This window comes from Aspergillus karnatakaensis, assembly GCF_047715665.1.
Source record: "Aspergillus karnatakaensis strain CBS 102800 unplaced genomic scaffold BJY04scaffold_50, whole genome shotgun sequence".
Lineage (NCBI taxonomy): Eukaryota > Fungi > Ascomycota > Eurotiomycetes > Eurotiales > Aspergillaceae > Aspergillus > Aspergillus karnatakaensis.
Genome location: NW_027395762.1, coordinates 164470 through 187155, shown reverse-complemented (window position 1 = coordinate 187155; position 22686 = coordinate 164470). Strand labels below are relative to the sequence as shown.

The 22686-nt window shown below is 50.4% G+C and overlaps 9 protein-coding genes across 9 annotated transcripts; 3 read left to right on the top strand and 6 right to left on the bottom strand.

Annotated features, from left to right (window-relative positions):
- Window positions 1–21: 21 nt before the first annotated feature.
- BJY04DRAFT_230284 (uncharacterized protein) lies at window positions 22–3358 on the bottom strand (the record flags this gene model as incomplete). The annotated part of the gene is made up of 8 exons (XM_073719256.1): window positions 2887–3358; window positions 1942–2716; window positions 1535–1883; window positions 1227–1480; window positions 931–1197; window positions 646–876; window positions 115–586; window positions 22–62 (listed from the first exon to the last, which is right to left on the bottom strand). Exons 1-8 carry the CDS (start codon window positions 3306–3308, stop codon window positions 22–24), a joined length of 2811 nt encoding a protein of 936 aa, XP_073567824.1. The 5' UTR covers window positions 3309–3358.
- Window positions 3359–4481: 1123 nt separating this feature from the next.
- On the top strand, window positions 4482–5416 carry BJY04DRAFT_196892 (EXPERA domain-containing protein). Its single transcript, XM_073712414.1, has one exon. It carries the CDS (start codon window positions 4644–4646, stop codon window positions 5397–5399), a length of 756 nt encoding a protein of 251 aa, XP_073567823.1. The 5' UTR covers window positions 4482–4643; the 3' UTR covers window positions 5400–5416.
- Window positions 5417–5482: 66 nt separating this feature from the next.
- Window positions 5483–6667, bottom strand: BJY04DRAFT_230282 (haloacid dehalogenase superfamily protein). Its single transcript, XM_073719255.1, has 3 exons — window positions 6575–6667; window positions 6362–6521; window positions 5483–6270 (listed from the first exon to the last, which is right to left on the bottom strand). The coding sequence occupies exons 1-3, from the start codon at window positions 6592–6594 to the stop codon at window positions 5566–5568; spliced, it is 885 nt and encodes a 294-aa protein (XP_073567822.1). The 5' UTR covers window positions 6595–6667; the 3' UTR covers window positions 5483–5565.
- A 121-nt stretch (window positions 6668–6788) lies between these two features.
- Window positions 6789–7789, top strand: BJY04DRAFT_196886 (putative tetratricopeptide repeat protein 1). Its single transcript, XM_073712413.1, has 3 exons — window positions 6789–6917; window positions 6982–7596; window positions 7646–7789. Exons 1-3 carry the CDS (start codon window positions 6807–6809, stop codon window positions 7745–7747), a joined length of 828 nt encoding a protein of 275 aa, XP_073567821.1. The 5' UTR covers window positions 6789–6806; the 3' UTR covers window positions 7748–7789.
- Window positions 7790–7857: 68 nt separating this feature from the next.
- On the bottom strand, window positions 7858–9438 carry BJY04DRAFT_209569 (uncharacterized protein; the record flags this gene model as incomplete). The annotated part of the gene is made up of 2 exons (XM_073714143.1): window positions 7858–8774; window positions 8859–9438. The coding sequence occupies 2 exons, from the start codon at window positions 9436–9438 to the stop codon at window positions 7858–7860; spliced, it is 1497 nt and encodes a 498-aa protein (XP_073567820.1).
- A 795-nt stretch (window positions 9439–10233) lies between these two features.
- Window positions 10234–11532, top strand: BJY04DRAFT_196883 (uncharacterized protein). Its single transcript, XM_073712412.1, has one exon. It carries the CDS (start codon window positions 10451–10453, stop codon window positions 11369–11371), a length of 921 nt encoding a protein of 306 aa, XP_073567819.1. The 5' UTR covers window positions 10234–10450; the 3' UTR covers window positions 11372–11532.
- A 724-nt stretch (window positions 11533–12256) lies between these two features.
- Window positions 12257–13483, bottom strand: BJY04DRAFT_120717 (uncharacterized protein). The gene is made up of 3 exons (XM_073708325.1): window positions 12900–13483; window positions 12696–12850; window positions 12257–12639 (listed from the first exon to the last, which is right to left on the bottom strand). The coding sequence occupies exons 1-3, from the start codon at window positions 13359–13361 to the stop codon at window positions 12300–12302; spliced, it is 957 nt and encodes a 318-aa protein (XP_073567818.1). The 5' UTR covers window positions 13362–13483; the 3' UTR covers window positions 12257–12299.
- Window positions 13484–13986: 503 nt separating this feature from the next.
- Window positions 13987–15139, bottom strand: BJY04DRAFT_120600 (uncharacterized protein). The gene has a single exon (XM_073708324.1). It carries the CDS (start codon window positions 14804–14806, stop codon window positions 14168–14170), a length of 639 nt encoding a protein of 212 aa, XP_073567817.1. The 5' UTR covers window positions 14807–15139; the 3' UTR covers window positions 13987–14167.
- A 2976-nt stretch (window positions 15140–18115) lies between these two features.
- Window positions 18116–19912, bottom strand: BJY04DRAFT_120489 (uncharacterized protein). Its single transcript, XM_073708323.1, has 3 exons — window positions 18480–19912; window positions 18367–18423; window positions 18116–18311 (listed from the first exon to the last, which is right to left on the bottom strand). The coding sequence occupies exons 1-3, from the start codon at window positions 19717–19719 to the stop codon at window positions 18259–18261; spliced, it is 1350 nt and encodes a 449-aa protein (XP_073567816.1). The 5' UTR covers window positions 19720–19912; the 3' UTR covers window positions 18116–18258.
- Window positions 19913–22686: the final 2774 nt, after the last annotated feature.

Sequence of the window (22686 nt, the reverse complement as noted above, 5' to 3'; positions counted from 1 at the left end):
TTGGGTGCTAGGACTTCGGCATCATGACTGGCTGCCTAGCGCAGCAATAAAGTCGTCTCGATCTATGGGACGGAGTGGTCAGCGTGATCTCAAAGCTCTTCAAGCGCAACTCACCCTTGGTCTTCTTGAAAGATATCGCAATCGGCCCGCTCCTCCTCGCCATCCTCGGATCCTTCGGCGAGCCCGCCGCAATAATAGCCAGGTTAAGCACCGTCCCTCTAATATAGTCCGTGACCGGGAACTCAACACGGTTATTGTCCCGCGAGATACCCTTACCGCTACCAGACGGTACAGACATGGTAAGCCATCTATCGGGGATATCGGCTGTCCACCGTGCTGCGAGTTGGGTTGAGTTCTCCCTGCGCCAGACCTGGACCTCTGTTTCACCCTTTGAGGACTTGTGGGAGTTGAGGAAGGGCTGTTTTTTCTTTGTTGTTAGTGTGTCTGCGCGTCGGGAGAAGGTGAGTTTATAGGATGAGGCGAGGGAGGACATGAAAGCGCGCAGAGTGGGTTCATTCGTAAAGAGGACTTCAGTCGTTCCGATTTTCTTCTCGCAATGTGAGAAGGATACATCTGTTGTTGCGGCCTAGAGCTTGTCCGTATGGGAAGAGACGTAATCGACGTAGGAGATTTGTGGAATCTGACTTTAAGAGTAGCAGAGTCGTATATGTAGTCGGTGTCGCGGTAGAGATAGTAAAGGTCTCCATATTTGAAGGATAGCCGGGTGCTGAACAGTAACACCGCCTTGTACTGCTTCTGATCGGCAGCAGCGTCTGCCACATCATATATAACGCCTGAACAGCTGGGCTGTGACCATGAAAGAGTAGGGTAGCTGGTAAGGCCTAAAACGGCAGCCTCGAAGTCTTCTGCCTGCTGCTAAGATCGAAAGTGTATGTCTAGGCCAATATTGGGGCTATTGCCGTCATATACATAAGAGTAAGTCGTATTGTAGCTGCCGTCAGTCTTGTCGGACCTTTCTTGACTTGTATCTGACCATTTGATCTGGACGAACCGCGAGTCTTCAGCACGATGGATTTGGACACGGCTCAGAGGCATGAAGAATTCGTGGCATTTTGGAGAGCTCTCCGCGATGGAGGATGTGATTACCATACGTCGAACAGACTGCCACACCTCCTCAAATGTTCTCTCGAGGATCCGCACCTCGCACGAGCGTGTGACCACAGGAGGATTCATAGACTTCATTATCGGAACCTCAATTGCTCAACGGATTCAACCGAGGTTTTGAATATGACACTTTCTGAAAACTGGTCCGAATCCACTGGTTCGCGTTGAGAGACGGAGTCAAAGTACGCTTTCGGCGTATTGATGAATTGGCCCAGATCTGAACCATATTGAAAGGAAACCGAAATTGGAGTAGAATCGAACTTTAGTGAAACGGGCTCAGATATCTTCACACCTAGGGCAGCGCTAAGTGATGCATTAGAGATTCGTGTCAACTCCGCCAAGTCCTCAGTTGTAACTAGACAAGTGGTTAGCAGTGTGTAGACGTTTCTATACGGATAGAGGAGTTTACAGTCTCTTTGTAGGCACATGGTACCGCTCTGGTTGCAAAGGATGAGCTTGGGCTCGCTGTCCCCGTCCGATGTCGACAACAGAAGCATATATGGAGCACCCTTGGTACGCATTCTCGACTTCTTGCCTCCAATGCCTGCGTTAATGAAGGTGCGCAGAAGTACGCGCTCAGCTTCCGAGCCGGCGTCTTCCATCTCAACAGTAATATATCGGGAATTGCACTGGTCAAGGGCAGCTTCAGCCCGTTCGGCAGTTATTTCCTCTGGCTGTATTGGTTCCCATATATCCAGATTCCGCAACTTGATAGATGTGGATTCTGGAACATCGGCAGAGAGGAACTGCGAGAATTCCTCTTTTAGGCCCCATAGATTGTCAGCTTTGCTCAACACGCGCAGTAGAATGACGAACATCAGATAAATCCGAGATCAGCTTTCTGTTTTCGTCTAGTGTCAACGATTCAAAACTCTGTCGTGCTATCACAGCATCGTAAAGAATCCAGGACGCTTTCAACAGATCCACATAAGCCTGGTTACTATATGTCGACGAGGTTGTAGAAGGGCTCATATTACCCCGTGCATTGACGAGTGTTGGCCTTTCGCAATTTGCGAGAGCTGCTCGCGCTCTGAGCAGCCACCAGACTACAAGTCTTAGTAGACCGCTAGTATCTAGTCGTTGAGCTTGCTCCTCATTGTTGAAAAAGATTTCGAAGCTCTCTCTGGTTGCATGGTCCGGCTGATGAAAGCTATCTCGTGGCTCACAGCGAATCGATGCTAAACGAAGATCTCGTAGCTGGGTTCGGGGTCGCGGTACCACGGCCTTTGTAACGGCATATGCAGGACTGATGGCTTCCTTCTCGGCAACGAATCCATCTTCTAAGTGCAGGTATTTCTCTGGTGGCGGAGGGTGTTGCTCCTCTAGACTGGTCGGGATAGGGATTTCCGGTCTCGTATTGGTTTCTGGAATCAATGGACTGACAGGAGAGGCTCTGATACTCAATGGTGATATCGGGTTGAGGTTGTTCATGAAAAGAGTAGCAGACGAGTCATTAGAGTGTTCAGAGATTCGGGAGCCGTCGGATATGGAGCAACGCGGGTTGGCGCGGAAGCTGGACCAGGGGTAATCGCTACCCTCCTCCGCCTTTATGGTCATCGGTGTCTCAAGATTTTGTGTCATGCCTATCACGCTGACTTGATGGTCAGATATAGACTCCGGAGCGGCGTGGGTGGGCGAGCAAGGCTGCAGTGCTTTGCGGATGTCCGCTTCTAACGGGTGCAGCATGGAGCTTTGTGGTCTGCTTCGTGAAGGACTATATGGTGAGATATTGTCTGCGAGGGTGAAGCTCGTAGAACTTACGAGGCTAAAGGGTTGACGTGTGATCGAAGGTCTGCGCACTGTACTGTAAGTGCAGCTTGAAGCTTCTCAATCTCTGTCCGTCGTGTAGCCTTTTCGATATTGTGCTGCATTTGAGACCCATTTTCACTGGCAAGATCCCGAAACTCGGCGACTAGTTGCTCTAGCCGCTGTAGTGCATGTAGGCAGGTCTGCAGAGAGTGTCGCAGCAAATCTTGATCAGCTTCGGTAGGGTCCTCTGACGAGGAGTTAGATGCCGCTGAATCGTGTAGGCTTCGTAGAAGACCTTGAAAAGAAACCGGCTCTGTTATCAGCTCATGGAGATCGTCCGGCGCACTCTCGGAAACAAAGTAACAGAGGTTATACAAGTCCCAGGTAAGTCGTGCTAGGCTTGAAGTGTTGTCAACTTCGACGTTGGGCGACATGCCGAGACTTTCTTTGTTCGAAGCTGTTGACGGAGGGGGTTGCGGGAACGCTGGAAGAACTTAAGCTGGCAGAAATAAATTGCCTTGCCGTTGCTTGGTAGCGACCATATTATCGTAAGCCGACCGGATGATCATAGGAATGCTGTAGGTAAATCCAGAATTTAGCGGTAAGGATTCGATTCTTAGAGTGGATGATAGATCGGTAGGACTCTAGGGTGGGCAAAAGTAAGAAAGCCTCATGTGAAAGAACACGCCAGAGGAACAGACGGATGAAGGTAATATAGACGAGCAATCCATTGCAACCCCTTGTCGAGAATGGTTGTATGTCTGCTAGATCATGCTGCTTGCGACTTCACACTGATTGTGGAAGAGGATCGGGCATCCACCTTGTTCTGGGGACGGGTTTTCCAGAGTCAAAGCACAAGAGTTGAAGGCTTGACGGAACAGGGTCTAACAACATCATGAACGGTGTAAACCAGTGATGCGCACGAGTCTGCGAGCATCATCACACAAGGATTGGCAGAGCCTCTAGGTAGGTATCAAGGAGGGTCGTTGCTTGGCTGACCGGGGTTCCCTGCGAACGGCCACAACTGATAGCTATTCAAAGGGTAGACAGTGAGGTCAGACTTTCCGCAAGCGGGTTGTAGACTGGTGAACTTGCTTGTCACTAACATCTCTAGGAGTAAGGATCGTGGTACCTTGCATGGCCCTGCCTCGAAAATGTCCGCGATCCTGGGCCTATGTTCGTGACAGCATGCTAAAGAATGATCCATGGATACCAGATTTTGAGATGCCAAAAACGTCTACGTAACCTTTTGCTGCCGGACTGTTTGTCGCTGGGTACAAGCATTGACTGGGATTGCAGCGCTAACTCCAGGTTCCAGGAGGATCATGGAGACTCCCAATGAGAAATGGAATAACGGGGAACGATTACAGAACTAGTACTGAGCCGGGACAGAGCTTGAAACTGTGTTTGAAGCTTAGAAAACATAGAAACCACAACTCAGAATGTTTGATGGAATCAAGAGGTTGTTGTGCTGCCGCAGTAGATGGATGAAGCCAAGAAAGGCGATCGACGATAAAATCACGGCCGGTGTCTCTGCCTGAGGCAATCACTAATGTCAACAAATCGAAATTCAGGGGTCCAACTTTCTCTTCTTTTCCAAACGCGATGCGACGCGCAGAGTCTCAGTAGAGAAGTCCGGACTCCCTACAACAACACCATCGCGACGTCGCGACACAAACTACAAAGATCTACGAGCATTCCTCATCAATTCTACGACTCAATAAACAACCCAACTCTATACCCAGCCCACGCGGCTCCCAACCATCACCATGTCCACCTCACCCACCCCAATCGCCCCCTTCGAGCTCGACACCCCCACAATCCTCTGCATCGCCTTCGCCCTCTCCTTCATGCCAATCGCCTACCTCCTCGGCATATCGCTGATCCCCTCCTCCCAAACCCGCAACCGCATCCTCTTCTTCTGGCACGCCTACGACGCCCTAACTCACCTTTTCATTGAGGGCTCCTTCCTCTACGAGTGTTTCTTCAGCTACACAACCCTCCCTGCGGGCTTCGCGCAGAACCCCGCATTCCTCGGCTTCAGAGACCGCGTCTACGGCGCTACGTACGGGACGTACCCCTCCGCGCGCCTGTGGCAGGAATACGCGAAGGCGGATCATCGCTGGGCGGTGGCTGATGAGACGGTTATTTCGCTGGAGCTGTTGACGGTGTTCCTTGGTGGGCCGGCCGCGATTTATGTTTGCTATTTGCTTTGGGTGGCGAGCTCTACTTCTAAGAACACGACGGCCCAGGCGAAGGGCGCCGCTAAGGGGAAGCTTTGGCTTGTGGCGACGGGACTTGCGACTGCGGAGTTGTATGGTGGGTTTATGACGTTTGCGCCGGAGTGGTTGACGGGGAGCACGCAGTTGGAGACCGGGAATGCGGTTTATCTTTGGTTTTATCTGTTCTTCTTTAATACCCTTTGGGTGTGGATTCCGCTTTGGGTGCTTTGGGAGGCCGCGAAGGAGGTTAAGGGGGCGTTTGTGGTTGCGGAGGGGGTTAATGGGAAGAAGAAGGCGAAATGAGGACGTAGGCAAGGGGTTGATCGTGATGCTGTATATTGGATAATGTGATCTAGGAACATAAAACTTAATCGGCTAACTCCACGTGCGGACTTGACAATATAGCATGTTTATCTTGTGCTCGTGAGATCTATTGTTTAACCTCCATGCTCTCAGACCAATATGGTAATCACGCGTCTGCAGGCGCAATCCCATACCTCTCATACGGGAAATTCTCCAACGTCGACAACAACTCTCCGAACCCATCACCAAGCTTCCCTGGCTTCCCCGCACTCCGCAACCTCCCCGCAACCATCTCATTGGCATCCCTCTCAGGCCCAGACTTCTCCTCCTCCTTATGCTCGCCCGTAAGACCCGCAAGCACCTCCTCCTCCCGGCCTTTATACGCCTCCAGCAACCCCGGATGAGGGCACCAGATCACCCTCATGCCCGCTCGCCGCCCAGCCTCAACGCCGGGAACAGCATCCTCAAAGACAAGGCACTCCTCCGGTGTGATCTCCTTCTCGCCCTTTTCTCGCAGCGAGGTATTGATCGTCTCCAACGCAAGGAGGTAAATATCCGGTAACGGCTTGCCGCGTCCCTTGCCGATGCGGGGGTCGTCACCGAGAACGCGCTGCGGGGCGGGGAATTGAGAGAACAGATCTTGTAGATGGTCTGTCTTCAACTTGTAGTTTCGTCTATGCGAGGAGGTGGCTAGTGCAATGTGCACGGGGTTGGAGGTGTTTTGCGTCGAGAGGAGCTTCGAGAGGAGGGTCTTGACACCCGGGAGGGGCGCGCATAGAGGAAAGAATTTGGATTGGAGGTCGGCGATCTTCTTGTTGTATTCCTCGGGGGAGATTGGGAGTTGGGCCCATTGGTGGAGGATACGAGCGGCCTGTATTTGCAAATTCATCAGTATACAATTGTGGTGAGTCACTCAAGTGGAGGCGGGGGAAGGAGATTGCAGCCGCATCGAGATAACGTACATCAGGTTGAGGACGTCCCTGGAGTTGGGCCTTGATAGCCCACGGCAGGTTGGGTTTTCCGTAAGAGTTGAGGACGGTGTTTGTGATGTCCGTGTATTTGTCTTCGGAGTCGATCAGGAGACCGTCCATGTCGAAGAGACATGCCCGCACTGGGGGGAAGCTGGTGCGGTTGTTAGTTGTGATCTAGAAAAAGTGAGAGGATTATGTACTGACTTTGAGACTCCGTCAGTCATTTTCAAAGAATTGAACGTGATTAAGAGCAAAAACAAGACAGAGTGTAGGAACAGGAGAGAGGTGCAAGGACCGAGTTCTCCCCGCGTCTCCCCCTCGATTAGCCTGGCTGTTATCGATAGACTTGTTGCCTCAGGCACAAACTCCGCCTTGGTCTCCGATCCCGACACCAAAGAACAACTCCCCGCATCATTGACCGAGAATCTCAGGAACAATGTCGACTGAGACCCACGAGAAGGGCAAAGAGCCAGAGAAGGACACAGAAAGCGACTCTGAAGATGAAGACGTCTTCCACGATGCCCGATTTCCAGCTGAGGAGGAAGTAGTGAGCCTCGCAAGATCCTCACTCACATTCCTGGCGGCATGAACTGACGCAGCATTTTCTTTAGCGCCTTCTCCAGGAATCGCAATCGATAAAAGCAGAAGCAAACAAACTCTACTCTGTCGCATCCTACGATCAAGCTATTTCCGCGTACGACCGAGCCCTCGCTTCGTGCCCGAGTTACCTCGATTATGACGCTGCTGTTATCCGGAGTAACATGGCCGCTTGCTACTTGAAGTTGGAGGACTGGAAAGCCGCGGTTGATAGTGCGACTGCGTGTATTGAAGGACTAGACCGCGTGATTCCACCGCTTACGAAAGAAGGCGAGAAGAGCTCCGATGCCGAGCCTGCAAGTTCCGACGAAGCAGTGGTGGAAATATCTGGCGAAGACGAGGAAGCGGAGCAAGAACAGCTGCAGAAAATTAAAGAAAGCGATACAAGGAAACATGACGTCCTGCGGATTCGGGCGAAGGCTCTCATGCGGCGGGCGAAGGCGAAGACGGAATTAGGCGGGTGGGGAAATCTACAAGGCGCCGAGGAAGATTATAAGGTCCTGGCTGCTATGGAGAATCTCCCGGTGGAGGATAGACGGATCGTGCAGAGAGCTCTACGAGAGCTACCGGCGAAGATTAACAAGGCAAAGGAGGGCGAGATGGCGGAGATGATGGGCAAGTTGAAAGATGTGAGTTACGCGGCTGTTACCTCGTAAGCTATGCTAACCTGGGTTACAGCTGGGGAATGGCATTCTCAAGCCGTTTGGGCTATCGACGGATAATTTCAACTTCGTGCAAGATCCCAAAACGGGTGGATATAGTGTCAATTTCTCCTCATAACATATATTGAATATAGATATTGTATTGGCTCCGTATCGATCCAACGTGCATATACCAAACTGAGCTCATGGTGGAGCCGCATGGCCGGAGTGGATGCCAAGAACGACAGTCTATACATTTACCCGAGATCTCATCTGAGACATTCTGGCGCGCTTGGAAACCAGTCTCAAGATGACAGCTGGAGGTCGTGCAACCAAATATACAAGTAATGTGATCGGAATCGCCACCACAAAAAACACCCAAAATTGAGTCCCCTCTGGACCGCCCAGAGTATCCATACTGAAAAGTCCCGTGGTGAACGATAATGGTGCAAAAACAATTGCTAACGAGGTCAGTCTACTGACATTGGCAGACTCGGCGAGAGAACGACGGCTGTCTGATATCTGCACTAGCGACGTCACAACCGGAAGCATATTCTTCAATCGTCGCGACAAATCATTCAAGGTAGCGGCTAAATATGTATAGTCTTCTTGCAGCCCTGCCATGTACTCTGAATCGGCCTCGGTCGGCGCCGCATGCAATGATAAGAAATGCTTTATGGAAGCAATCTTCTGTTGGGATGCGAGGCTTCTCCGTCGCCAGGCTTGAAGACTACGAAGTTCCGTATCAAGCTTGTTCAGCTCTGTGACGCGCTGGTTGAACGCCTCAACGGCGTACTCGTGTCGCTTCAGATGCTGGCTCATTGCCGCCATGTAGTTGTTCCATTCGGCAGCTATGATCTGGAGAGGATAGATTGAGAGCGCGAATAGTGTAGGCCTGGAGGTGTCGAACAGTTCTGGTGTCTCCCGCTTCCAGTAATATGACAAATCGTCCAATATGCCTTCGCGAGAGAGCCGTGGGACCCAGGGCGAACTCTTCTTGTCTGGGGGCCTGGGTAAGGGCATCATAAAATCCTCATAGCCGTTCAGGAACAGCTTCGCGCTTATCCGGCCTGCTTGCTTCTCCGACTGTCTATCTTTATGTGTTTTGATGTCGTATACTACGGGGATATGGTCGCGCGGTATTGGACTGTCGACTAGGATTATACCTGGAACGACATGAGACTTAGCAAAGCTTTCGAAGTGGGTAAGGACTAAAAGGGCGAAGTTTGTATCGCGTGGAGCCAACGTACATATCCATCCCCGACTTTCCTTGCTCTCTTGAATCAGGATCACTGAGCAAGCATGCTGGACGAAAGCGACACGAGCTTTTTCTGTTGGTAGTAGTACTGCGACTTTGCGATGGACGTTCATATCCCGTGTCAGGTTCTTCTCATTCTCGATGTTTCCCTTCAGCTCGACTGCGCGATGGTACTGGAAGTTCACGAAATTCTGCTTCCGCTGTCGAGACGGGAGCAGCGCAAGATTCGGCGTTTGGTTATCCATCTGGCGAAAGGGTGCGTGGAGATGCGAAGCAAAAAAGACAGGGTCGATCTGGTACGCCGACCCAAGCGTCTCGATCACATCCTGTCGGAGGTCTTCTATTATGAGTATGCGCCGTTGTCCTTTTCCGCTGGAGGGATAGATGTTGTTATGCAAGTCCTCGGGCTTGACATACTGTATGTCGGGATTGATTCCGTCGTTGGTCGAGAAGTCGAGCTTGAGAATGCGGCAGGAACGCCGGTCCGAATCAGTGTCAGAGAGGAAAGTACTCAGTCCGGCCAGGCATGGATTGTTGTGCTTTTGGAACTCGACCAAGTCGCGGTAACTCATCCTGCTTCTGAACTAGTACCGTTGCTTTTTTTCGTGTGCGGGGTTCAAAGGGAGGACGGACTCGAGCCCAACAAAAACTTTCTGGCCTTTTTCAAGAGAGCGCATTCAGTCGTCCGAGTTTCAGCCTCGTAATGGCCGATGACCGATCAGTGATGTGTGAGATGACCGGGATTGTGCAGAAACAGCCGTGCCATGTAACTGTTGACCAGCTAGAAGGTCAATGTGGTACAGCCCGGGGCGATGAACTCGCTTTACCGACGAGGCTGCATGTAGACGAACACTCGGGCTCGAAACCCTGTTGATCTCCTATCACGCGATTGGCTTGCTGCCGGGTGTAGCCTCGACAATCAGTCAGGCGGATCGAGAAATGCATTGCGCAAGGCAGAGAGGGTGCGAGGAAGAGAAAGTGCAACTCTCAAGGCCCTTCCAGCCTCATAGCCGGGTGCTGCACGCCAATATACTTGCATATTTATCGACCGGCTCGTCCGCTGCTCAATGCTGATACCCGACTATTGTACGACTCTTATTAAATCATCGCAAAAATCTCTCTCTGCTACACACTGCTACAATGACGTTTGATATTGATCAATGGGTGGACGATAGATACAGCGACTATCTCGACCATTCGTACCGACGGCATGCGGAGAAAGTAGAGAAGATCTGCAGAGAACAACTGAACCGCGCCAGCATCCAATATCTTTCCTCGTCCCGAGTCAAGAGCAAAGAGAGTCTAAGAGCCAAGCTCAAAAAATGGAAGGCGGCTGATCCTGGTCTGCAGTTGTCGGAAAAGGTGATCACAAGTACTGTCTTTGACATCGCCGGGGTACGCATTGCCTTCTATCTCCCAGAGCAGGAGAAACGCATTCACGAAATAATTGAAAACTACTGTGACTTTTCCTACACGAAACTCGACACGCAAGTCTTTACGGATGTCTCATCTGCCGGACCATATGAAATCCAACAGCCTAGCTACACAGCAACCCACTGGATCGTCAGATTGGATCGAGATGGCATGAAAGATCCTGTTGAGATCCAAATCATGTCGGTCTTGCGCAGTTCATGGGCTCAGATTCAACACGACTATACCTACAAAAAGCTCAACGCAGATATCTCGCCCGCCGAGCTACGGACTCTTGACGCCTTTGGGAGGAACGTGATCCTCAGTGAGCAGCTCCTCAATCAACTGAGTGAGCTTCGCCACAATCAGCAGATACAAGAGTTTGAAAATATTTACGACCTTGGAAGCTTCCTAGCCAAATGGTGGAATGAGACATTCAACCAGCAGATCAAAGATCTAGGATCGCTCGACGCTCTTCTCAGTCTACTGAGGAAGCTAAAAACAACACCTCTAAGTACTCGGGGAGGATTGTTGGAATTTCTCTCGAAGCACATCACATCGACCACGATTGAAAGCACGAAGGACTTGTTTCCCGACATGGAGCTGCGACCCGCAGTCATGATCATGTACCACATTGTGAGGGAGTATGGATACGAGCTCCAGCCAGAGGCAACCCACGCAGTGCGAAAGGAGAAGATCAGCAGTCTCAGACTCCAGACCATCATGAGCACTGTTTTATGGCTCTCCGAGTTCTTTCCACCAACGGACTGGGAAAAACCCCTGCGACTTGGAGGACCAGGTGAGAAACAGCAAGTCGAACGGCTTCTCTGGCTTGCCACGGCGGAGCCGAGCCGGCTCATTAAAAACCCTCGAGATTTCAATCAGACTACCGGTACAGAGGATCGTCGTGCGGTGGATGAGCTGTGGAATGTTTTCAAGGGCCATAGCAGCGCTGCAGTAAAGCTGGCATTGGACATTGCCGACGCTGGCATTCTTCGGAATATAGAGGCGGAGATTGACCAGTTCAACCGAGTCTATATGGCGCTTGGTCGGACATTGAAGAATACGTTGAAGAATGAGCTTTCTAGCTGCTGAATCTTGTCTTGCTTATTTTCATATCTGGCGCCGATTGGATGTGTTTTTTTTCTCTGTTCCCTCTGTCCTTTGATCTCTCTTCCATCTCTCCATGATGTTGATCTTTGTGTTTCTACTATCAGTGAATATTCAGAAATTGACGCCAGTATATAGAATGTCACTGAAATGTAGAGAGTTGTTCTAAGGATTACTCACGAGTCCCACAGTTGCGAGAGCTTTCTCTTCGCCATCTATATAGAGATTGTAGAGTACAACCATTTTACTTCATTCGTAAGAAACCTCGCGCGTAGAGCTTGACCAGAGCTTGGATAATATAAATCACCACGTATAAAGGCTGAACCCCAACTCGCACGTATAATTATCCCAAAACACATCTTTGAACCACCTATTACCCAACGTCACTCGTATAGAACACAAAATTCGGTGAATTGTCATCTCTCCCTGTCAATGCGATCCGCGGCACGCTGGACCTATATAGAGCCGGTCGTCGAAATTAGCTTCCGAGAGATCGCTCAAGGACCTATGGTTGGGTTCACTAGTACGACCGCTCTACTAACCTCTCTATCAAATTCCCTATATCCTCGTCCTTGTGTACCCTCTGGATATGGTTCCGCAGATTGTCGAGCCGCGACCACGTTTTGCCGGAGGAGGGGCACAGCTTGGATGCACAGATGTAGCCGTGGTTGCTGTCGGGGGTGGCGAAGAGCCGGTGCACGTCTCGTTCGTGGCGTCGGAGGTCGGCGAGGGAGCGGAAGTTTTTTTCGTGCCAGACGCATTGCTTGATCTCGCAGCAGAGTGCTGGGCGGTGTTTCGGGTCCCTGGGTCGAGAATTGAGGAGTTAGACTTAGTGAGTGAGCGGTAAAAGCGGGGGACGCAACCAGTTGGCTAGAAGATGAAGATCACGGAAGACTAGAAAATATTATGTATCTTACGGGATGTTTGGTGCAGATGACGATAGATTGTCGTTGATCGCTTTGTTGTTGCAGCGGGGAGACCGGGAACAGGCCGACTTAGGGCTTGGGTTTGGGAACGTGGCCGACCTTGTGGGCTGGCGCTGATCTCCGTGATATCGCTTCAGGTGCGCAACGAGGTTATCGTGGCGATGGAATGCCTTACCGCATGAGTCATGATGGCACTTTTCTTTGGGAGCCTTGCCTGTGTGGAAGGCGCTGTTGTGCCGGTCGAGGTTCTTACGCTGGGAGAACTGGATGTCGCACCGCTCGCAATAATGTTCCTTGTCAGGTTGGGAATGCGCTCTGGTCACGTCCCTTGCAGTGAGAGAGGTTTCAGCAATCATTCAATGACTAGACGACTGGATACGTACTCCGATGTCACCGGTGCAAGTGGCCTGTGGGTGCGCTCCGACTTAATCCACCCGGGCGGTGGCTCGCATTGTGAGGGGCTTTGCGTTGGTAGGGAAGATACTGCGGGAGAGCTGTAGGGACAGCGACGCAACGAGAGCTCGTCGTTGACATTGGTCTACTCAAGTCGTTAGAGATAGAATGGCTTGAGCCTAGTGAAACACTGCCCTTGGTTCTGTGTGGAACAATGACTGCAAAGGCTCACAAGCGGCAAGATACTCATAGCTCAGATGGCTTGAACCTTGATCGAAATGATTATAGAGAGGCCTTGGTAACGTACTGGCCTCGGGCCATGTTCCCCAGTATTTCGAAGAGTCGCCATTACTATCAAGATCGGTAAAGCTGTAGGGATTATTCAGAGAGTAAATGTCGGAGGCTGCACTGGAAAGGAGTTTAGTTTCGTGGACAGAATGCAGCAGGTCAGAGGAGGTCCCCCATGGAGGCGATAAGTCGAAGCTGCTGCTCCAACTTAAGCTCAAGTCCGGCTCAAAGATCGGTGATATGAAGGAATAATCGAAAGAGTTTGACGAAGAGTAACAGGGATCCTGGCAAGCATCATCTATGCTGATAAGTCCAGTGGGTTCTTCGAGGCCCAAAGGCACGCTTCTCTGGTCTCGTTGCTCCTCCATGGAGCCACTTCAGTTAGAAAATCAGCGTCTGCTGCACTTCACGTCTGATTTCTCGACCCAAAAGCCGAGACAGTCACGAGGGCAGCCGTAGTCCATCATTGGTCTCTGAGTCTAAGCAATGCATGAGACCCTGTAGATGTTGGCCAATAATGGCACTCGTTCTCTCGCCAGGTGGCTAGGAGACGCAATCCCCTCTCTCTATAGGTCGTTGGGCTCTTGGCTAGTAGCCAATACGCTGGTATTGCTACTTTCTGGAGAGGGCTATGCATGTGCCGAAAACTTCAACGAAACTTTGAGCAGGAGAACGTACGTTGTTAGACGGGCAGATATCACGAAAGTACAGGCGTATGGGCACACTATGACTATCAAAAGCAGCTTCCCCAAGTACCTGTATGGCCTGCGGAGCCATGAGTTGGTGGGCAGCAGTCACATCTGTATCTTTCATTTCCCAAAGAGGTCTTCGATGACGAGATTGTTGAGGAATGATCGGAAGTGATTGGATGCCTCCTGTATTTATTCTCGAGGAATAATACCAATTCAGTATCGGTGTTTCACCTGGCCACTTCCCCCATTTCTTCCAGTTTTCGGATCTCTCTTTGCACCTCTTCAGCTTTCATTTCCATTGCCACCAACCTTGCTGCCACCTCTGTTTCCCAAGACGCACTCTATCCATCTCAGGACCTACAAGCTACTTGATACTGCATCTTCAAGCCTCAATAATCTGGAGCCTCTTTTGCTCTTCTTGTGACGATCCCAAAAGCCGCAGCTTTCGTCCCATTCACTCTGCAGTCAACGACATCACCCTCTCAAGTACAACCTTGCCGATCGGCATCAGTAGTCCCGTTTCTGTCGAACCACAGTTTGCGGCTCAGAAGGAAAGACTTCTTCAAGTCTGCTGGTTCATACCCATACAGAACTACGACGTGCTGTAGATCAGGAGGTTCCTCAAACCGAGCGGCGGGCTCGATATCCTCGTTCAAACGCTCTACGACCGCACATTCGTCACTTACCGTTGAGAATAAAATTTCTGGTCTATAAGTCCCGTTCCTCACAGCTCTCAGATATTCCAGGTGAGTTAGTCCTTTACTTTTTCTGGCTGCCGCTCGTCTGCCGGTGGGAACGGGGTCGATCGGGCGGGGTGGAGGATTGACGGCGGAGCGGACGAGGACGAGGACAAAAGGGGTGCTCAAAAGCAAACACAACACTGATGGCATACAGTACCACCTCCAGGACCATGAAGAACTCAATCGTCGCGATGGACGGCACCTACCATACCGCCCAAGCCCTCGTTCAGGGCTACTTTGACGCAAAACCTGTCGAAAGCGATCCTGCCCTTGCAAACATCCATCTGTTCCTAGGCGAGGCATATAGAGCTCTTCCCCTTGAGTACAGGCGCCGGCCATGGCCGGACCTGCTCGCCCCTCTTTCAAAATTCCTCCTCGCATGTGAAAGGCTCAACCCAAGAGCCCTCCAGGAGGCCGCAGCACGGAATGCCTTTGTGCAAGAGAGTAGATTTCGGAAGTTGAGTACGTAGCGAACTGCCGAACAAGCCGGTATTCTGGGGCTAATCGAGTCGTTCAGCGCGGGATTATTTTCCAGCGGGCCAGGCCGCTGCAGCCGTTGGGGGCGGCCGAGACGATGAGGTCGATCTAGAAAGCACAGAGAGTTGTAGGTTCACGATCTGAAGGATCTCATGATGCACTCGCTGACTAAGAGAAGTTTTCCGACCCAGGGTACTCATCAGAGCGTTCACCGATAGCCTCTTCAAACCTCACAGAGGTCAAAAGTAGGCCCAGTGCTGGGCCTGGCACGACACTCCCATTTCGTTTCTTCTTCACTTCGCCTAGAACTGTTCTTAGCTATACATACTTGAGTGGATCTATGTCCTAACAACTGGGATGGTCAACCTCGGTTTTAGCCGCACCATGCTGTACTTGATCATCCACCACTTCACCTTCAGGAAGTGAACCACCACACGACCATATGCAACACGCTTGACGACGATACACCCTTGCCACAACTGCGTATATCTTGATATGCATCTATACACAAAGGTATATAGAGGGCCGAAACTGAATAGAGGACCGGGAGGATAGTGGAAGGTTGAGAGTGGAAAGGCGATATCTCAGGACAAACGTCTCTTGCTTTTAGGTCGAGCTTTGGCTCTAGCACAAAGTTCATCAGCTTGTGGTTCTTCACTTGATTGTATCTGGTCTTACCCATCTGTTCTATGTTGAGATTTGTTATATAGCGAGAATTTCATAGTGTCGTGCCGATAATGAGGTTCCCGATGAAAGGTTGTTCTTTGCCTTATGCTCGGATATGGTCATCATGAAGCTGGAGAGGAAAACCAGCAATTGAAGGGCAAGGAAAAGACTGAGAAAAGGCACAGGCAAACGTTCGCCCGGGCGAAGACACGGCGAACCCTGAGCCTCTTTACTGAGTCCTCGCACAAAGTCCGGGCACTTGCCTCTGAACCGGTCGTTTCGCGCATCGCATTCTATTGATAGTAAACTCACCTAATCAAGCTAGTGTAGGCACAAGGAGCGCGTTAAGGAGTTGCCATTGGATCACTAGCGTATGATGTGGCGTTGCCTCACATGTCCGGCCTCCTGGTCAGCGTCTAGTTAAGGAGCTTTCCGGCCCGAGCGAAAAAGCAAACATGCCCAGATGCATGGGGGGAAGAGCATCCTGCAACACACCGTACAGAAATGATGAGCTCAGTCTTATCGACTCCTGCAAAGCAGAAACTTGAAAGTGAGTGAGAGGTCCCGACTCTCTGAAACAGCACTTACGCGCCCACTTCAGGGCTGAAAAACGTATCCTTCAGATGGGTTAGGTAAACCAACCCCCTTGCTCTTGCAGCAAGAGACTCAAATCGAGTAATTATATCCCTGCCATTGTGTTTTTGAGGAAGTTTGACACGGCTGCAAACAAAAGCAAAGAACGGCGTATTCCCCTTCAAGGGCGGCCTTGTGCCCTCACTATTCGCCGAAGCGTGTCACCCCACCCTCACCCCCACCCCCGAGCCTTGCATCAAGGCGAGGCGAGGTCATCAAAGGAGTTGGAGTCTGCCTTGCGAGACCGACCTGGCTGTGGCTTTTATCCAATAGTCTGTTACTGTTTGCCGTCACAAGGTAGTTAGCCCGAGGATCTCGAGCCTAAATTATCGGCGAATGCCGCTGACGTGAAACAGCGCGCCTTGACGATGGGTGCGTCAGCCTAAATGACACGGCAGGGTGTAGTTAGGTACAGGTTATAGGCATCGATTGCAGGATGCGCTTGGGGCCAGATGGGCCAGATGCTGATGATGAATGGCGATGACGGGTGGCCTAATTACTCGAGTCGTGGCGGGCTGAAGGCTTCAATGCCAGCCATTGAGGTACTAACTTGGACAACACAGTCGTAGCTCAAGGGGGTCTCTGGATGTTAATTGTCGCGATGCCTTGGACCTTGCGGTGTTGATAGGCGAGCCGGTGTCCTTCACTGGACTAATTGGTAAAGAGATATGGTCGAATTGTTGAGGAGGCTGGGCCGTCTCGGGCTGCAGGTGACCCATCGGTGAAGGATCACCTCCCCCGGGAGTATCACATATGAGGGGTTTATTTGCTCAAAGGTTTGCCCTGTGTACGTTTTATTGCTCATAGGAACCTTCGACTGTCAACAATTCTGGCAATCGTGGCTCATGTACACGGCAGGGAAGGGGATAGAGGTTTAACTGGTAGACAACTGTCCTTCAACCCATGTGCGTACGCTGCCCCGTGTACCGGGGAAGCATCAGCATAGCAGTTATAGCTACAGTATACGTATGCATCTCCGGTCAGGTTTGGCAAGCGGTTGCTCCTCGGTGACACGGAACTCAGCTCATTTTGAATACTAATAGCTCGAAGAGGTTAAATTTACAACAGACACCAGGCGACTGCAGACTCAAAGGGCACGTCCGCCACGAGAAATGCTCTGTTGCCCCCACAGCCGCGGAATACTCGGCACTTCGTAGCGGCAGTTCGGCTTTCTCATATGAGGGCAAAGACTCGCAGGATATTGTGTAGGCTGAGGGGCTAGACTAAAGACCCGCCGACTATAATGTGTAGGTAGGAGATAGGGGTTGTGGAAGTAGTCAGAGGTTTGTCTTGCCGGCTGGATGTAGGGCTTGAGTGGAGCCACCCTGCAACCATCTCCCACATTGCTCCGTGCGTATATAATCCTAAGGTCTGATGATAGCATGGCACATCAAAGTACATTCTATCACAGATCACCAGATGTACCTTTGCCTTTGAAACCAACAAGGTCTCGAGCATGTACGTTCCGAAGAGAGGGAAAGTCATTGATGTACGATCGGAAAAGAGCACACGCGAAGATCTAATTTATCGTCCTGGTTTTGCACGTCATATCAATGATTATAGAAGCGAATATGGCCCGTAGAGATGAAACGAGCAGGAAAAATCCTGCATTTCCTTTCGTCGTCAAAGAGCACTCGGTGACCCGGTTCTTCAATGCACGACTTGCGTAGTTCACTACACCCAACAACCGGCAGCCTTGAGACGTCCTTTTTCTGCCCTGGAGGCACCAAGTCTGTATGTAAGATGTGGCATTTTGGATCCTCCTGGCACATGAGGGCGCTATCTATATGAGGGGGAGAGTCCGCCAGAGACCCAAGGAACACAGACGGTCCTTGCACATCACGCTCGAGGCAAAGTTTCTGTGAGATATGAAGTGTGTCGCATCATAGCGAACGGGCTAAGCTTTTCCATAAACCATAAGTACCCATTATCCTGACCACAAGAGTACAGCAGTAACTAGGCCTCGTGTTTGGGATCTATATGGCATGCGTAACAAGAAGAATCCTAGCCTCTTCGGGGCCCTGCGGTCAATTTGTCTCCTCTATTGAAGATTGTGACTAATAATATAACCTTTGAGGGCAGTCTTTGCTTGTGTGGTGTTGTTCTCCACCTGTGGATATATCTGTGAGTGCATACAGAATATTTAGGGAAGAGGAAGTTCTTACATTCTTGACAGCGAATTGAAGATTTGCAGTCGCGAGCTATGTGCCTAGAATCGAGACCTATAAACCAAAGACGTTAATGACGCTCGGTGTTGTTTCGTGATTGACGCTTATACATTTGCCACATTCGTCTTCGCAGTCTGACTGCCAATGCCCGTCGCCACCACAATTCAAACATGACCTTTTGATGTACCGCGCTTCTAGGATCCGGCTCCATTCAAGCTCCCCTTTCCGTCTCTGGAAGTCCGATACGGTATATGAACGATTTGGAAGAATGCGAGAAGAGCGAGATGAAGGATTGTTGCGATATTTGACAACTCTTCTTTCCGGATACGTTTGCTGCAGATGGCCGGAGGAGAAACCCGGTGGACTGTAGAGTTGCGATGAAACGTCTTCAGACGCTCCTTCATCGACCCTTCCTCGGACAAGTTCGGTTCTCCATCTCATTAATTCTCCAAGCAGTCTTTCATACCCATTATCATCTGCCGAGTGAAACTTAACCATCTCGCTATGATTAGCGTGGATACTGATTGAATTGTAATTCTCCAGAGTGGCAGACTCCTTAGGCACGATGAGAACATCTCCGAGCATGGGCAGTTCTTCAAAAAAACATGTGACCTCAAAACTCCTGCCGTTCTCGCGCAAGTTTCGAATCATTCCCCCGAAGTCAATTTGGATAGCTTCAAGGAACTCATTATCTGTTCCCAATATTCCAAGCAGAGATGTATTGGTGGACTTCACAAGACTAAGGGCAGAGGCTGGAATTCTTGCCCAGTTTGCTATCCAGGAACCCTTATGAGGCGTGCCCATGAAGATGATCCCTTTGGTAGATTCGAAGATACCTCGAAGATGACGCTCAGAATGAATGCGCGAGAGCAAAATTGCTTGCTTGCACACGAGGCCACCCAAGCTATGATTGATGAAAATAAGAGGGCGAGACGAAGCGTCGTGGCGGGCATTGCATAAGTCCGTTAGAAGGTTATTCGCATGGTCGCGTAATCTATTTCTTGAAGCCACTGAAGGTCGCACTATATAAGCATCATAGCCATAAGTGAGTATGCGAGCTCCCTCAAACATCGCCGGAAGGAGTGTCTTTGGCCAGGGTAGGGACTGTCCTCTAACAGTCCAAGTGGTATCTCTGTCTCCGGTCAACCCGTGGATGAAACAAATGTCGACTATGGCATTAGAGCAGTCGTGCAAAACTTTGATACCACATGGGAAAAGACTAGCTTTTGGCTTTCCCAGGGCAGAGCAGTCTGTCTCTTCCGGTGGATTGTTTCCCGTTGGTGCTTGGGTCGACCTACTAAAGAAGCTCTGAAGACGTAGCCTCAAGCGGGATTGCCTTCGTGGAGACATAATGAGAGCCCACCCCGAACGTTAAGATAGATGATAGTGTCCAAGTGACGACACCCTCGCTCCCTTCGAACTGAAGGTGGGCTTTCCTGGACCTTTGCCAAGCCTGACTCGCTCAGGCTTGGCAAAGGCGGAGTTCAGCTCGACACGTGTACAAGACAGAGTGGGGCATTTCCACCCCGCAACGGGGCGCATATCAACAACCCGTCCCGATTTATTACAAGAACTTCTGAAGCAAAGTTTGTTATTTCCAATTTTCAGAGGCTTAAATCCACTTTTTCTCTCAGAAATAAGCCCTTTCAACGGATCAATAAACAGAACACCAACCTTGCGGTAAGTGAATAATCCTAAAAATAAAATAAATGCCAGCATAACCCAAGATAGGGAAGATGGTGCGACGTGAATACCATCAAGATAATATCCGCATTACTATCGGCCATGACGAGCTCACAGGATACTTTATTAGTGTCTATGACAAGCGCCTAGAAGTGAAAGTTGAAACAAATGATGATTTCGACGATGTTTGCTATGGTGTCGCCATGGATGGGACAGGCTGTTATCTCAACGCTCATACTGGGAGTAATGGATTTGGGAATTGCATTAGCCTAGGAGCGATGGAAGAATTATGGCGACTTTATGGGGTAGAGCAGAGTGACCTTGACCTACTCCACCAGAGTAGACACAGCTTCTAATGATCTCAAACACAATCTGCGACAGCTTGCAAAAGGATGAGGTGGAATATACCCGCCAACTCTCTGAGTATTGTACATACTATTTGTCGCTCTTTTCTGAAAGAGCCACAGGCATAGATCCTGTTAGGATTTGCTCTAAGTAGAGCCGCAGTCATAACTAAGAGTCTATTGCTAGCACTTGAAGTCATGTAAGGGATCCTTGATAAGGCAACCATCTCGGCCTGCACAATACTAGGGCACGTCTACAAAATAATCGAGATTCTCCAGCTCCTTTTGAGCGACATGAGTACATATCACGAAGTTCACATCGAGGACAATTAACTAGCTTGAGAATATATCGTATCCTTTTGTGGTATACTGTACTCGAAATACTCCGTCTGAGGTTCCTGTGTCGCGTGCCAGCTCTTAGTCGTGAAGCTTTCCAAAAAGAAAAATGAATAATAGGTAATCGCAGAATAGACGACCCGAAGGGGATCTAGTCGGATTTTGTATTTCAGAGACACAGTATCGATTATTTCGACCTCTAGATTGTGCCCTCTTGCTGTCGTGCCTCCTTCCAATATAAGCTCTGTCACGGTGTCGGCGAGGAGGGCGGGTCAATCGCAACGAAATCGCATGACGAGGTCTTGGAATAACGCGGCGTTAACGCTTGAAGCCTGCGGGATCTGGCCATTTTCAAGTGGGTGAACGACCGTACCGATCAAGAGTCACCCCGATCCACCACCTGGTTTCTTTTGTACCTACGCGGAATGTTTTTCAGCCTACGCCGAGGTGTTAGCCCGCTTCCAAGCGCCCAAGCCCATGCAGAACTAGCGTACTGGCCCATACCAAGAGAGCCCAGGACGTAGCTTTTTGGTCCTGTAAGAACCCAAAATGGAGCGTAGAATTGGAGGGTCGCTCAAGCGAGGAGTTCTCATCAGCCTGGCGAGAACATGCAGCCTTCCAGTCCATAGCGCTGAGTTTTACCGGCTATATCATGTTTGCCTTAAATCGTAACCACCAGAGCCCATTACGTTTGTCCACCGCTGGGGATGGTCGTATACAGCGTGAGTTCTGGAAGCACTCTCTGCCACGCACCCCGACCTCTGAAAAGCTGGTGAAGGACCCGAAGGAATATATAGGAACGATATCCGTATTATTCCCGCCCGCGGCCGTGGAGGGTAAGTGGAAGACGGTGGGGCCAAAAAGAGGGCTTCTTCAGCGCTCCAGACAAGGGCAAGAGCATGGTCTGGAGGACCTGCAGGAACCAGAACTGAACTCAGACTTAGAGACGGTCACCAGCGAATGAGGGATAGATCCAGGAGATGGGGTTTCATACATATCGTACAACGAGGATTGCCATATATTTGCTTATGTATCCTCCAAGCTAGTTACGTGTAAATGAGACGAGTGCTTCAAAGGTGACGCACCTGGGGTGCCTAAAAAGATGGGAAATGCCAAATATGATTTGTTGGACACTAAAACTCCCTGAGTTTGTAAATCCCTCATGATATGTACAGGACATAATCGGTTCTGGCTGAGCCTGCCCTAGCTTGCCGTCGTCTATGCACAGAGATGGTCTAATCCGGTCAATATATCTATGTGCAACTGGTTCGAGCCCCGTTGTTGGTCCTCCAGATACAAATGGCTGTGTCCTGACTGACTGTAGATCTCAACTGGAATAGTCAATGTGATCCGCAATACGATGTATCTCGACGGTGGCTCTTTATGGTGGAAAAGGTCTGTTGGCAGTTCCCCGTCTCTGCACATGGCTAACACCTTCCATGTAGTGGATTGTCGGACGGCACGTACGGCAACCCACAGAATGTCGGTTTGACGCTCGCAGTGAGCCCAATGCCCCTTAGTGATCGAAACACATAACAACCGGAGGAAGTGGACACACATGTGTCTCGGCTTTAGTAAATCCATGCCCGACTAGGTCACTGTATGCCTTTGGTCCTGTCCACCATTTAAACTCCATACACTTTCATAGCGTCACTTGCTCACCATAGTATCAGTGTCGGGCTTCAAATTTCGATATAGTGTACATGAATCTTGTTTCGACGACGGAGGACAGTACATTTGAGAGTTCAAGTCAGCTGCAGATAGATGTGCAGACAATTCCAAGAAAATACCAGATACCTAGACAGGGTCTGTCCGCAATACTCAAAACTCGGTTGCCGCTGCGTTAATGCCGAATCACCATTGCCGAACAAGAGGGATAAATCTGGGGAACGATTGCGGGGATGGGTAATGGTTCAATCCCAGCTCGGCACCGAACAACAGCCCCTGTCTCCAA